Source organism: Salvelinus fontinalis, chromosome 33 (assembly GCF_029448725.1).
Source record: "Salvelinus fontinalis isolate EN_2023a chromosome 33, ASM2944872v1, whole genome shotgun sequence".
Classification (NCBI taxonomy): Eukaryota; Metazoa; Chordata; class Actinopteri; order Salmoniformes; family Salmonidae; genus Salvelinus; species Salvelinus fontinalis.
In genome coordinates, this window is record NC_074697.1 from 5009506 (window position 1) to 5023859 (window position 14354).

A 14354-nucleotide genomic window follows, 5' to 3' on the forward strand; every position below is an offset into this window, starting at 1 on the left:
ACACACACACACACACACACACACACACACACACACACACACACACACACACACACACACACACACACACACACACACACACTAAACACACTAAACACAACACAACACAACACACAGACAGGCTTGCTTAAAGGCTAAGTAATCTGTGTCCTCATTGCCTTCCCACAGGCTCCCCTCTCCCCTGGCTCCCTTCTCCCCTCTCCCCTGGCTCCCCTCTCCCCTGGCTCTCCTCTCCCCTCTCCCCTGGCTCTCCTCTCCCCTCTCCCCTGGCTCCCCTCTCCCCTCTCCCCTGGCTCCCCTCTCCCCTCTCCCCTGGCTCCCCTCCCCCTCTCCCCTGGCTCCCCTCCCCCCTTTCCCCTCCCCCCTTTCCCCTCTCCCCTGGCTCCCCTCTCCCCTGGCCCCCCTCTCCCCTGGCTCCCCTCTCCCCTCTCCCCTGGCTCCCCTCTCTCCTCTCCCCTGGCTCCCCTCCCCCCTTTCCCCTCTCCCCTGGCTCCCCTCTCCCCTAGCCCCCCTCTCCCCTGGCTCCCCTCTCCCCTCTCCCCTGGCTCCCCTCCCCCCTCTCCCCTGGCTCCCCTCCCCCTCTCCCCTGGCTCCCCTCCCTCCTCTCCCCTGGCTCCCCTCCCCCTCTCCCCTGGCTCCCCTCTCCCCTCTCCCCTGGCTCCCCTCCCCCCTCTCCCCTGGCTCCCCTCCCCCCTCTCCCCTGGCTCCCCTCCCCCTCTCCCCTGGCTCCCCTCCCTCCTCTCCCCTGGCTCCCCTCCCCCCTTTCCCCTCTCCCCTGGCTCCCCTCTCCCCTAGCCCCCCTCTCCCCTGGCTCCCCTCTCCCCTCTCCCCTGGCTCCCCTCCCTCCTCTCCCCTGGCTCCCCTCCCCCCTTTCCCCTCTCCCCTGGCCCCCCTCTCCCCTGGCTCCCCTCTCCCCTCTCCCCTGGCTCCCCTCCCTCCTCTCCCCTGGCTCCCCTCCCCCCTTTCCCCTCTCCCCTGGCTCCCCTCTCCCCTAGCCCCCCTCTCCCCTGGCTCCCCTCTCCCCTCTCCCCTGGCTCCCCTCCCTCCTCTCCCCTGGCTCCCCTCCCCCCTCTCCCCTAGCCCCCCTCTCCCCTGGCTCCCCTCTCCCCTCTCCCCTGGCTCCCCTCCCCCCTCTCCCCTGGCTCCCCTCCCCCCTCTCCCCTGGCTCCCCTCCCCCCTTTCCCCTCCCCCCTTTCCCCTCTCCCCTGGCCCCTGGCCCCTGGCCCCCCTCTCCCCTGGCTCCCCTCCCCCCTTTCCCCTCCCCCCTTTCCCCTCTCCCCTGGCCCCTGGCCCCTGGCCCCCCTCTCCCCTGGCTCCCCTCTCCCCTCTCCCCTGGCTCCCCTCTCCCCTCTCCCCTGGCTCCCCTCCCCCCTCTCCCCTGGCCCCCCTCTCCCCTGGCTCCCCTCTCCCCTCTCCCCTGGCTCCCCTCTCCCCTCTCCCCTGGCTCCCCTCCCCCCTCTCCCCTGGCTCCCCTCCCTCCTCTCCCCTGGCTCCCCTCCCCCCTCTCCCCTGGCTCCCCTCTCCCCTCTCCCCTGGCTCCCCTCCCCCCTCTCCCCTGGCTCCCCTCCCCCCTCTCCCCTGGCTCCCCGGTGGCACCCCCATAGAGACCGCCAGATGTCCGTACAACATGCCCTCCGATTTGACACACTGAACTCTGTCTGCGAAGTAGTTGGTGAACCAAGCGAGGCAGTCATTAGAAAAACCAAGGCTATTGAGTCTGCAGATAAGAATACGGTGATTGACAGAGTCGAAAGCCTTGGCCAGGTCGATGAAGACGGCTGCACAGTACTGTCTTTTATCGATGGCGGTTATGATATCGTTTAGTACCTTGAGCGTGGCTGAGGTGCACCCGTGACCGGCTCGGAAGCCGGATTGCATAGCGGAGAAGGTACGGTGGGATTCGAAATGGTCAGTGATCTGTTTATTAACTTGGCTTTCGAAGACTTTAGATAAGCAGGGCAGGATGGATATAGGTCTATAACAGTTTGGGTTTAGGGTGTCACCCCCTTTGAAGATGGGGATGTGGAATCATGTAGTAACCAAACAAGTGTTAAACAAATCAAAATATATTTTACATTTGAGGTTCTTCAAATAGTCACCCTTTAACTTGATGACAGCTTTGCACACTCTTGGAATTCTCTCAATCACCTTCACCCTGAACGCTTTTCCAAGTTTTGAAGGAGTTCCCACATATGCTTAGCACTTTTTGGCTGCTTTTCCTTCACTCCGTGGTCCGACTCATCCCAAACCATCAGGGGATTGAGGTCGGGGGATTGTGGAGGTCAGGTCATCTGATGCAGCACACCATCACTCTCCTTCTTGGTCAAATAGCCCTTACACAGCCTGGAGGTGTGTTGGGTCATTGTCCTGTTGAAAAGCAAATGATAGTCCCACTAAGCCCAAACCAGATGGGATGATGTATCGCTGCAGAATGCTGTGGTAGCCATGCTGGTTAAGTGTGCCTTGAATTCTAAATAAATCATTGTTTGTTCTTGGCCTAAGCACGTCTCTTTTTCTTATTGATGTCCAGTAATTCAACCATGAAGGCCTGATTCACACAGTCTCCTCTGAACAGCTGATGTTGAGATGTGTCTGTTACTTGAACACTGTGAAGCAGTGTTGGGCTGCAATTGGGCTGCAATTTCTGAGGCTGGTAACTCTAATGATCTTATCCTCTGCAGCAGAGGTAACTCTGGGTCTTCCTTTCCTGTGGCGGTCCTCATGAGAGCCAGTTTCATCATATCCTCTGCAGCAGAGGTAACTCTGGGTCTTTCTTTCCTGTGGTGGTCCTCATGAGAGCCAGTTTCATCATATCCTCTGCAGCAGAGGTAACTCTGGGTCTTTCTTTCCTGTGGCGGTCCTCATGAGAGCCAGTTTCATCATATCCTCTGCAGCAGAGGTAACTCTGGGTCTTCCTTTCCTGTGGCGGTCCTCATGAGAGCCAGTTTCATCATATCCTCTGCAGCAGAGGTAACTCTGGGTCTTTCTTTCCTGTGGCGGTCCTCATGAGAGCCAGTTTCATCATATCCTCTGCAGCAGAGGTAACTCTGGGTCTTCCTTTCCTGTGGCGGTCCTCATGAGAGCCAGTTTCATCATATCCTCTGCAGCAGAGGTAACTCTGGGTCTTCCTTTCCTGTGGCGGTCCTCATGAGAGCCAGTTTCATCATATCCTCTGCAGCAGAGGTAACTCTGGGTCTTCCTTTCCTGTGGTGGTCCTCATGAGAGCCAGTTTCATCATATCCTCTGCAGCAGAGGTAACTCTGGGTCTTCCTTTCCTGTGGCGGTCCTCATGAGAGCCAGTTTCATCATATCCTCTGCAGCAGAGGTAACTCTGGGTCTTTCTTTCCTGTGGCGGTCCTCATGAGAGCCAGTTTCATCATATCCTCTGCAGCAGAGGTAACTCTGGGTCTTTCTTTCCTGTGGCGGTCCTCATGAGAGCCAGTTTCATCATATCCTCTGCAGCAGAGGTAACTCTGGGTCTTTCTTTCCTGTGGCGGTCCTCATGAGAGCCAGTTTCATCATATCCTCTGCAGCAGAGGTAACTCTGGGTCTTCCTTTCCTGTGGTGGTCCTCATGAGAGCCAGTTTCATCATATCCTCTGCAGCAGAGGTAACTCTGGGTCTTCCTTTCCTGTGGCGGTCCTCATGAGAGCCAGTTTCATCATATCCTCTGCAGCAGAGGTAACTCTGGGTCTTCCTTTCCTGTGGCGGTCCTCATGAGAGCCAGTTTCATCATATCCTCTGCAGCAGAGGTAACTCTGGGTCTTCCTTTCCTGTGGTGGTCCTCATGAGAGCCAGTTTCATCATATCCTCTGCAGCAGAGGTAACTCTGGGTCTTCCTTTCCTGTGGCGGTCCTCATGAGAGCCAGTTTCATCATATCCTCTGCAGCAGAGGTAACTCTGGGTCTTTCTTTCCTGTGGCGGTCCTCATGAGAGCCAGTTTCATCATATCCTCTGCAGCAGAGGTAACTCTGGGTCTTCCTTTCCTGTGGCGGTCCTCATGAGAGCCAGTTTCATCATATCCTCTGCAGCAGAGGTAACTCTGGGTCTTTCTTTCCTGTGGCGGTCCTCATGAGAGCCAGTTTCATCATATCCTCTGCAGCAGAGGTAACTCTGGGTCTTCCTTTCCTGTGGCGGTCCTCATGAGAGCCAGTTTCATCATAGCGCTTGATGTTTTTTGCGACAACACTTGAAGAAACTTTCTTGAAATGTTCCGTATTGACTGACCTTCATGTCTTAAAGTAATGATGGACTGTCATTCCTCTTTGCTTTTTTGAGCTGTTCTTGCCATAATATGGACTTGGTCTTTTACCAAATAGGGAGGTATACCCCTCCTAGCTTGTCACAACACAACTGATTGGCTCAAACACTTTAAGAAGGAAAGAAATTCCACAAATTAACTTTTAACAAGAAACACCTGATGCATTTCAGGTGACTACCTCATGAAGCTGGTTGAGAGAATGCCACAAGTGTGCAAAGCTGTCATCAAGTTAAAGGGTGACTATTTGAAGAATCTCAAATATAAAATATATTTTGATTTGTTTAACACTTTTTTTCATTTCAATCGACTGATTTCCTTATAGCAACTGTGACTCATTAAAATCTTTGAAAATGTTGCATGCTGGGTTTATATTTTTTGTTCAGTATATTTTTTTCAGCTGTTCATATGAATTCAGCACATGCTCCTCTGTAAAACCGAAGTAGCCTACAAAATGGACCGGTGGGAAAGCGTGGGGCCCCAATTCGCTATTCGTGTATGCAGATGACGTGTCTTTTTTCCCCCACCCCCACCCCTGTCCCTGTCCCTGTTCCTGTTCCTGTCCCCTGTCCCTGTCCCTGTCCCTGTCCCTGTCCCTGTCCCTGTCCCCTGTCCCTGTCCCTGTCCCTGTTCCTGTTCCTGCCCATTTGATAATGGGCCATTCTAAATCAAAACTCGTTTAACATCTCAGTGAAGAAGAGATTAGATTGAGAATAGTCTGATGGGTGAAAATATGATCACTTGATGAGAGAACAGCTTGTGCAGCCTGAGGCGAGGTACAGAAAGCAACCTTTTTTCCCCACACCGTGCAGCCCATATTCAGTATGTTTGTATTTCTAACACATTCCAACGTTTGTATCATTCACAACTAAAGTTGCCAAATTAATCTAAATCTAGCATACAGTATATTGGACCTGTTTCAAATGATCACTTTTACGCTCGACATAGCCACTTCATAGACGCAGTCGCTCCATAATGGAAGTTTTTCTTTCTATCTATTTTACTCAGCTAAGTTCAATTATATTATTCTTACTAAAAAATCATATAATATAAAATAATGGCACAGGACTTATAAACATATCTTGTAAGCTAAATGAACAAGCCGACAGACTATGGCGTGGAGCTTAGCCAGATAACAGAGGCTTACAGTTGATGTTCTTACATGTTCTGTTCTTCTGAAATACATCTTCTTCATATGATACTGTTTCTTGGGACCTGACTAAAATCAATCATGGATTTATTGTGATGGTGCATATTAAATGTAAATGTAGATGTTCCAAGGGTGCACATCAGCAGCTTGTATTTGTAAAGGCTGGGAGATGTTACACATGTTTATGTTAATTAATGGTCAATTACCGTGAGACAAGCAGTCTGTTGCATGACAAAAACCGCCTGACAAAATATCATGACTGCCACAGCCCTTATCCCTGTTCCCATATTCTCCCCCATCACCTATCCACAGCATGTCTCCCACCCCTACACTGTCCCCTATGGTTGGGGCACCAGGGTCCCTGTCTGTCTGACATCCCACCCACAACACACACAACTGGCCCTGCTTACAGTCCAGTCCCTCTGCTCTGTAGTCCAGTCCCTCTGCTCTCTGGTCCAGTCCCTCTGCTCTCTGGTCCAGTCCTTCTGCTCTGTAGTCCAGTCCCTCTGCTCTCTGGTCCAGTCCCTCTGCTCTCTGGTCCAGTCCCTCTGCTCTCTGGTCCAGTCCCTCTGCTCTCTGGTCCAGTCCCTCTGCTCTCTGGTCCAGTCCCTCTGCTCTCTGGTCCAGTCCCTCTGCTCTCTGGTCCAGTCCCTCTGCTCTCTGGTCCAGTCCCTCTGCTCTCTGGTCCAGTCCCTCTGCTCTCTAGTCCAGTCCCTCTGCTCTCTGGTCCAGTCCCTCTGCTCTCTGGTCCAGTCCCTCTGCTCTCTGGTCCAGTCCTTCTGCTCTGTGGTCCAGTCCCTCTGCTCTGTGGTCCAGTCCCTCTGCTCTCTGGTCCAGTCCCTCTGCTCTCTGGTCCAGTCCCTCTGCTCTCTGGTCCAGTCCCTCTGCTCTCTGGTCCAGTCCCTCTGCTCTCTGGTCCAGTCCCTCTGCTCTCTGGTCCAGTCCCTCTGCTCTCTGGTCCAGTCCCTCTGCTCTCTGGTCCAGTCCCTCTGCTCTCTGGTCCAGTCCCTCTGCTCTCTGGTCCAGTCCCTCTGCTCTCTGGTCCAGTCCCTCTGTTCTCTGGTCCAGTCCCTCTGTTCTCTGGTCCAGTCCCTCTGCTCTCTGGTCCAGTCCCTCTGCTCTCTGGTCCAGTTCTTCTGCTCTCTGGTCCAGTCCCTCTGCTCTCTGGTCCAGTCCCTCTGCTCTCTGGTCCAGTCCCTCTGCTCTGTAGTCCAGTCCCTCTGCTCTCTGGTCCAGTCCCTCTGCTCTCTGGTCCAGTCCCTCTGCTCTCTGGTCCAGTCCCTCTGCTCTGTAGTCCAGTCCCTCTGCTCTCTGGTCCAGTCCCTCTGCTCTCTGGTCCAGTCCCTCTGCTCTCTGGTCCAGTCCCTCTGCTCTCTAGTCCAGTCCCTCTGCTCTCTGGTCCAGTCCCTCTGCTCTCCGGTCCAGTCCCTCTGCTCTCTGGTCCAGTCCCTCTGCTCTCTGGTCCAGTCCCTCTGCTCTCTGGTCCAGTCCCTCTGCTCTCTGGTCCAGTCCCTCTGCTCTCTGGTCCAGTCCCTCTGCTCTCTGGTCCAGTCCCTCTGCTCTCTGGTCCAGTGAAGTGGTGAAGTGAAATGAAAAAAATCACTTGTTTAAAAGAATTCCAAAAAAATGTAATCGGAAAAGTGATGCGTGCATATGTATTCACCACCTTTGCTATGAAGCCCCTAAATAAGATCTGGTGCTACAAATTACTTTCAGAAGTCACATAATTAGTTAAATATAGTCCACCTGTGTGCAATCTAAGTGTCACATGATCTGTCACACTATATATACACACCTGTTCTGAAAGGCCCCGTAGTCTGCAACACCACTAAGCAAGGGGCACCATGAATACCAAGGAGCTCTCCAAACAGGTCAGGTACAAAGTTGTGGAGAAGTACAGATCAGGGTTGGGTTCTAAAAAAATATCCAAAACTTTGAACATCCCACAGAGCACCATTAAATCCATTATTAATAAATGGAAAGAATATGGCACCACAACAAACCTGCCAAGAGAGGGCCGCCCACCAAAACTCACAGACCAGACAAGGAGGGCATTAATCAGAGAGGCAACAAAGAGACCAAAGATAACCCTGAAGGTGCTGCAAAGCTCCACAGCAGAGATTGGAGAATCTGTCCATAGGACCACTTTAAACCGTACACTACACAGAGCTGGGCTTTATGGAAGAGTGGCCAGAAGAAAATAAGCAAACATGTTTGGTGTTCGCCAAAAGGCATGTGGGAGACTCCCCAAACATATGGAAGAAGGTACTCTGGTCAGATGAGACTAAAATGTAGCTTTTTTGGCCATCAAAGAAAATGCTATGTCTGGCGCAAACCCAATACCTCTCATCACCCCAAGAACATCATCATGTTTTTCATGGGCAGGGACTGGGAAACTGGTCAGAATTGAAGGAATGATGGATGGTGCTAAATACAGGGAAATTCTTGTGGGAAACCTGTTTCAGTCGTCCAGAGATTTGAGGCTGGGACGGAGGTTCACCTTCCAGCAGGACAATGACCCCAAGCATACTGCTAAAGCAACACTCGAGTGGTTTAAGGGGAAACATTTAAATGTCTTAGAATGGCACAGACCTCAATCCAATTGAGAATCTGTGGTATGACTTAAAGATTGCTGTACACCAGCGGAACCCATTCAACTTGAAGGAGCTGGAGCAGTATTGTGTTAAAGTATGGACACAAATCCCAGGAGCTAGATGTGCCAAGCTTATAGAGACATACCCCAAGAGACTTGCAGCTGTAATTGCTGCAAAGGGTGGCTCTACAAAGTATTGACTTTGGGGGGGTGAATAGTTATGCACACTCAAGTTTTCTGTTTTTTGTCTTATTTCTTGTTTGTTTCACAATAAAAAATATTTTGCATCTTCAAAGTGGTAGGCATGCTGTGTAAATCAAGTGATACAAACCCCCCCAAAAATCGATTTTAATTCTAGGTTGTAAGGCAACAAAATAGGAAAAATGCCAAGGGGAGTGAATACTTTCGCAAGCCACTGTACCTCCCTACTTTATTTACAGGTTATGGAAAATGTGCTATTTTAGTATTTCTCCAGTAGGTTTCCTCAAGGAGAAAGCCTCCACTTATATGCCAAAGATAATAACACAAAAACACTACAGTGAATAGTATACTATTTACACCATAGTATAGTATTTTTTCATGTGGGTTGTAACAGGGGGACAATATGAAAAAACACAACATCTATTGTGTAACAAGGGGACAATTTGGGCTTGACGGTGACTTGTGAGTTTGGGATGGTGTTTGACGGTGACTTGTGAGTTTGGATTGGTGTTTAGCTCTGGGGGTTGCAGTAAGTAGACAGTAGGGAGGTTCATGTGATGACAGTGCAGAGATTAGCAGTAATTGGATTTTTAAATTGCAGTGAATGAATGTGATTATAAAGTCGTGTCAGACTAACCATGACCTCGTCTTTCAGACTTTCTCTCTCTCCTTTTCTCCTTACGTCTCATTGTTTCTGTACTGCTCTCGTCTCCCTTTCCCTCTCATTCAATTAGCCTCTTCTTCTCTCTGAAACTCCTCCTTCCATCACACTCTTCCTCTCCTCCTTTATATCAATACAATTCAATTCAATTTAAGGGCTTTACTGGCCCGGGAAACATATGTTAACATTGCCAAAGCAAGTGAAGTAGATAATAAACAAAAGTGAAACCCTCTCTCTCTCTCTCTCTGCTGTGTTATAGCAGAGAAGGTCATGTTTCAGTTTATAGATAAGCCCATTGACCTAATGCTGAAGACTACAGTTTTCACCTCGTGAAAAAAAACAGCCAGCAGCCAGTGTTCCAGCTCCATTCTGAGCAGCCAGTGTTCCAGTTCCATTCTGAGCAGCCAGTGTTCCAGTTCCATTCTGAGCAGCCAGTGTTCCAGCTCCATTCTGAGCAGCCAGTGTTCCAGCTCCATTCTGAGCAGCCAGTGTTCCAGCTCCATTCTGGGCAGCCAGTGTTCCAGTTCCATTCTCAGCAGCCAGTGTTCCAGCTCCATTCTGGGCAGCCAGTGTTTCATCTCCATTCTGAGCAGCCAGTGTTCCAGCTCCATTCTGAGCAGCCAGTGTTTCAGCTCCATTCTGAGCAGCCAGTGTTTCAGCTCCATTCTAAGCAGCCATTGTTCCATCTCCATTCTGAGCAGCCTGTGTTCCAGCTCCATTCTGAGCAGCCAGTGTTCCAGCACCATTATGAGCAGCCAGTGTTCCAGCTCCATTCTGAGCAGCCAGTGTTCCAGCTCCATTCTGAGCAGCCAGTGTTCCAGCTCCATTCTGAGCAGCCAGTGTTCCAGCTCCATTCTGAGCAGCCAGTGTTTCAGCTCCATTCTGAGCAGCCAGTGTTCCAGCTCCATTCTGAGCAGCCAGTGTTCCAGCTCCATTCTGAGCAGCCAGTGTTTCAGCTCCATTCTGAGCAGCCAGTGTTCCAGCTCCATTCTGAGCAGCCAGTGTTCCAGCTCCATTCTAAGCAGCCATTGTTCCAGCTCCATTCTGAGCAGCCAGTGTTCCAGCTCCATTCTGAGCAGCCAGTGTTCCAGCTCCATTCTGAGCAGCCAGTGTTCCAGCTCCATTCTGAGCAGCCAGTGTTCCAGCTCCATTCTGAGCAGCCAGTGTTCCAGTTCCATTCTGAGCAGCCAGTGTTCCAGCTCCATTCTGAGCAGCCAGTGTTCCAGCTCCATTCCTCTGTTTTATTTATTTTTAATCCCTCTCTCCTCTTTCATCCGACGGGTTGGATTGTCCGCATTCACGCACACACACTCACACACACACACACTCACACACACACACCAGGGTTTGGATCCTTGCCTAACTTCTAGCCGCAGAGATAATGTGAAGAGAGTTGACGGACTGATCCTCAGCGGGGTAGAGGAGATTGGATTAGCGAACTCCGTTAGTGGCAACGCTTCCAAAGTCCTATACAACTCAAATAGGGAGAGGGTTATTCACACACAGACACACACACACTCACACACACACAGACACACACACTCCCAGTCTCACACACAGACACACACACTCTGTCTCACACACAGACACACACACACTCTCAGTCTCACACACAGACACACACACTGTCTCACACACAGACACACACACACTCTCAGTCTCACACACAGACACACACACTCTCAGTCTCACACACAGACACACACACACACTCAGTCTCACACACAGACACTCACACTCCCAGTCTCACAAAGAGACACACACACATTTGCTCTCACACCACTGCAGTGAGAAATTATAGCAAATTCACTTACAGCCTCATTGCAATAAGCGCACTATAAAAGACAATTTAATCTGGGAACAATTCAGCCTTATGATGTGTGATCTGCAGTCTGGGTGAATCAGTGTAAAGTCTGCTGCCTCATCCTGCTACGCTGACACACAGACACACTGGAGAGAGGAACAGCTCAGCTCTCTAGAGAGGGACAACTATAGAAGCAGACTAGAAACACTGTCTACCGTATCCTGGAAGAGAGAAGGAAGACAGTGGAACTGAGAGGAGGAGCAGAGCCAGACATAAATACTGTTTCTACCAACCAAACAGCATTATGATGTTAGATGGATTAAATCCTGGCTGTTAACCAGGGGTTCCTACATCTGATGATGATAACGACGATGACGATGAGAATGTGTGTATGTTAAGTGTTGAGTGTGATGTGACCTCTGTGTGTGACCTCTGACCTCTGTGTGTTTTTTCCCAGGTGGCCGAGCAGCTGATGACCATAGCGTATGAGAGTGGGGTCAATCTGTTTGACACAGCGGAGGTGTACGCTGCTGGAAAGTGAGTCAGGATATAGTAAAACGCTTTATGTCACTTCACTGTAATAGCAAGTGATGGTCGGCTATGTGATTCTGAGCACTGAGAGGAGTTGTGACACTTTTTTGCATTGCTTTTCAGAGCTGAAGCAATATTGGGTAATATCATCAAAAAGAAGTCCTGGAGGTAGGCCACTTTTTGTGTGTGTGTGTGTGTGTGTGTGTGTGTGTGTGTGTGTGTGTGTGTGTGTGTGTGTGTGTGTGTGTGTGTGTCTGTGTGTCTGTGTGTCTGTGTGTCTGTGTGTCTGTGTGTCTGTGTGTCTGTGTCTGTGTCTGTGTCTGTGTCTGTGTCTGTGTCTGTGTCTGTGTCTGTGTCTGTGTCTGTGTCTGTGTGTGTTTGTCTTGTCAGCAATTTTGTTTTCCTAAACTCCCCCTCATAGCCAGATTCACTTAAGCACTTCCTGTCTCTGTAATCATGTTGACTGGCAGATGCTTCCAGAAGGCTGGAAGCCGCTGAGAGTTCCATGGTAGGGCCAGGAAGAGATAGAGGTTTTCTTCTTTTGAAGACTTGGTTTTCCTTCAAACTCTCATTATTGATTGACATACTCTTTATGTGAAGGAGTTGACAGTTGCTTACAGAAGGAACTGAAGTTTAGAGAGAAGCAGGAGGGCAAGAGGAAGGGGGGGAGAAGATGAAGAGACTCCAACAGAGATTCACACACACTTCCTCCCTACACATACTTCCTCCCTTCACCCACTTCCTCCCTTCACATACTTCCTCCCTTCCCCTGAAGTTCCTCTCAGTAAATCTGTTAGATAAGCAGTCTGTTTCCCAATGGGGGTAACTGATCTTAGACCACTATAAAGCGTCCCACTATAAACATTCCCCCCAATTAGACCCCAGGAACATCAAAAGGGGTCCTCAGAACCATTAACCCCTACTTAACATTAGACCACTGACCACTACTTAACATTACATCATTAACCACTACTTAACATTACACCATTAACCACTACTCAACATTACACCACTGACCACTACTAAACATCAAACCATTAACTACTACTTAACATTAGACCACTGACCACTACTTAACATTAGACCACTGACCACTATTTAACATTAGACCACTGACCACTACTTAACATTAGACCACTGACCACTACTTAACATCAGACCATTAACCACTACTTAACATCAGACCACTGACAACTACTTAACATTACACCACTGACCACTAATTAAAATTACACCACTGACCACTACTTAACATCAGACCATTAACTACTGCTTAACATTAGACCACTGACCACTACTCAACATCAGACCTCTGACCACTACTTAACATCAGACCATTAACTACTACTTAACATTAGACCACTGACCACTACTTAACATCAGACCACTGACCACTACTTAACATCAGACCATTAACTACTACTTAACATTAGACCACTGACCACTACTTAACATTAGACCACTGACCACTATTTAACATTAGACCACTTACCACTACTTAACATTAGACCACTGACCACTACTTAACATTAGACCATTAACCCCTACTTAACATTAGACCACTACTTAACATCAGACGACTGACCCCTACTTAACATTAGACCACTGACCACTACTTAACATCAGACCACTGACCACTACTTAACATTAGACCACTGACCACTATTTAACATTAGACCACTGACCACTATTTAACATTAGACCACTGACCACTACTCAACATTACACCACTGACCACTACTTAACATCAGACCATTAACCACTACTTAACATCAGACCACTGACCACTACTTAACATTACACCACTGACCACTAATTAACATTACACCACTGACCACTACTTAACATCAGACCATTAACTACTACTTAACATTAGACCACTGACCACTACTCAACATCAGACCACTGACCACTACTTAACATCAGACCATTAACTACTACTTAACATTAGACCACTGACCACTACTTAACATCAGACCACTGACCACTACTTAACATCAGACCATTAACTACTACTTAACATTAGACCACTGACCACTACTTAACATTAGACCACTGACCACTATTTAACATTAGACCACTTACCACAACTTAACATTAGACCACTGACCACTACTTAACTTTAGACCATTAACCCCTACTTAACATTAGACCACTGACCACTACTTAACATCAGACAACTGACCACTACTTAACATCAGACCATTAACTACTACTTAACATTAGACCACTGACCCCTACTTAACATTAGACCATTAACCCCTACTTAACATTAGACCACTACTTAACATCAGACCACTGATCCTTGCTTAACATTAGACCACTGACCCCTACTTAACATTAGACAACTGACCACTACTTAACATTAGACCACTGACCACTACTTAACATTAGACCACTGACCCCTACTTAACATTAAACCACTGACCCCTACTTAACATCAGACCACTGACCACTACTTAACATCAGACCACTGACAACTACTTAACATCAGACCATTAACCCCTACTTAACATTAGACCACTGACCACTACTTAACATTACACCACTGACCACTACTTAACATCAGACCATTAACTACTACTTAACATTAGACTACTGACCACTACTTAACATCAGATCACTAACCACTACTTAACATTAGACCACTGACCACTACTTAAAATTAGACCACTGACCACTACTTAAAATCAGACCACTGACCACTACTTAAAATCAGACCACTGACCACTACTTAACATTAGACCACTGACCACTACTTAACATCAGACCACTGACAACTACTTAACATCAGACCATTAACCCCTACTTAACATTAGACCACTGACCAATACTTAAAATCAGACCACTGACCACTACTTAACATCAGACCATTAACCCCTACTTAACATTAGACCACTGATCCTTACTTAACATCATACCACTGACCCTTACTTAACATCATACCACTGACCACTACTTAACATTAGACCACTGACCACTACTTAACATCAGACCACTGACCACTACTTAACATCAGACCATTAACCCCTACTTAACATCAGACCACTGACCACTACTTAACATCAGACCACTGACCACTACTTAACATCAGACCACTGACCACTACTTAACATCAGACCACTGACCACTACTTAACATTAGACCACTGACCCCT

General features: G+C 48.8%; 1 protein-coding gene across 2 annotated transcripts in view; it reads left to right on the top strand.

The window, feature by feature from the left end:
* kcnab1a (potassium voltage-gated channel subfamily A regulatory beta subunit 1a) overlaps nt 1-14354 on the top strand; it is a 192796-nt gene that overhangs the window by 151789 nt on the left and 26653 nt on the right. For both annotated transcript variants that reach the window (XM_055895049.1, XM_055895050.1), the window contains exons 4-5: nt 11124-11203; nt 11321-11365. In XM_055895049.1, coding sequence (XP_055751024.1) covers nt 11124-11203; nt 11321-11365 — 125 coding nt within the window. The remainder of the gene's footprint in view (nt 1-11123; nt 11204-11320; nt 11366-14354) is intronic.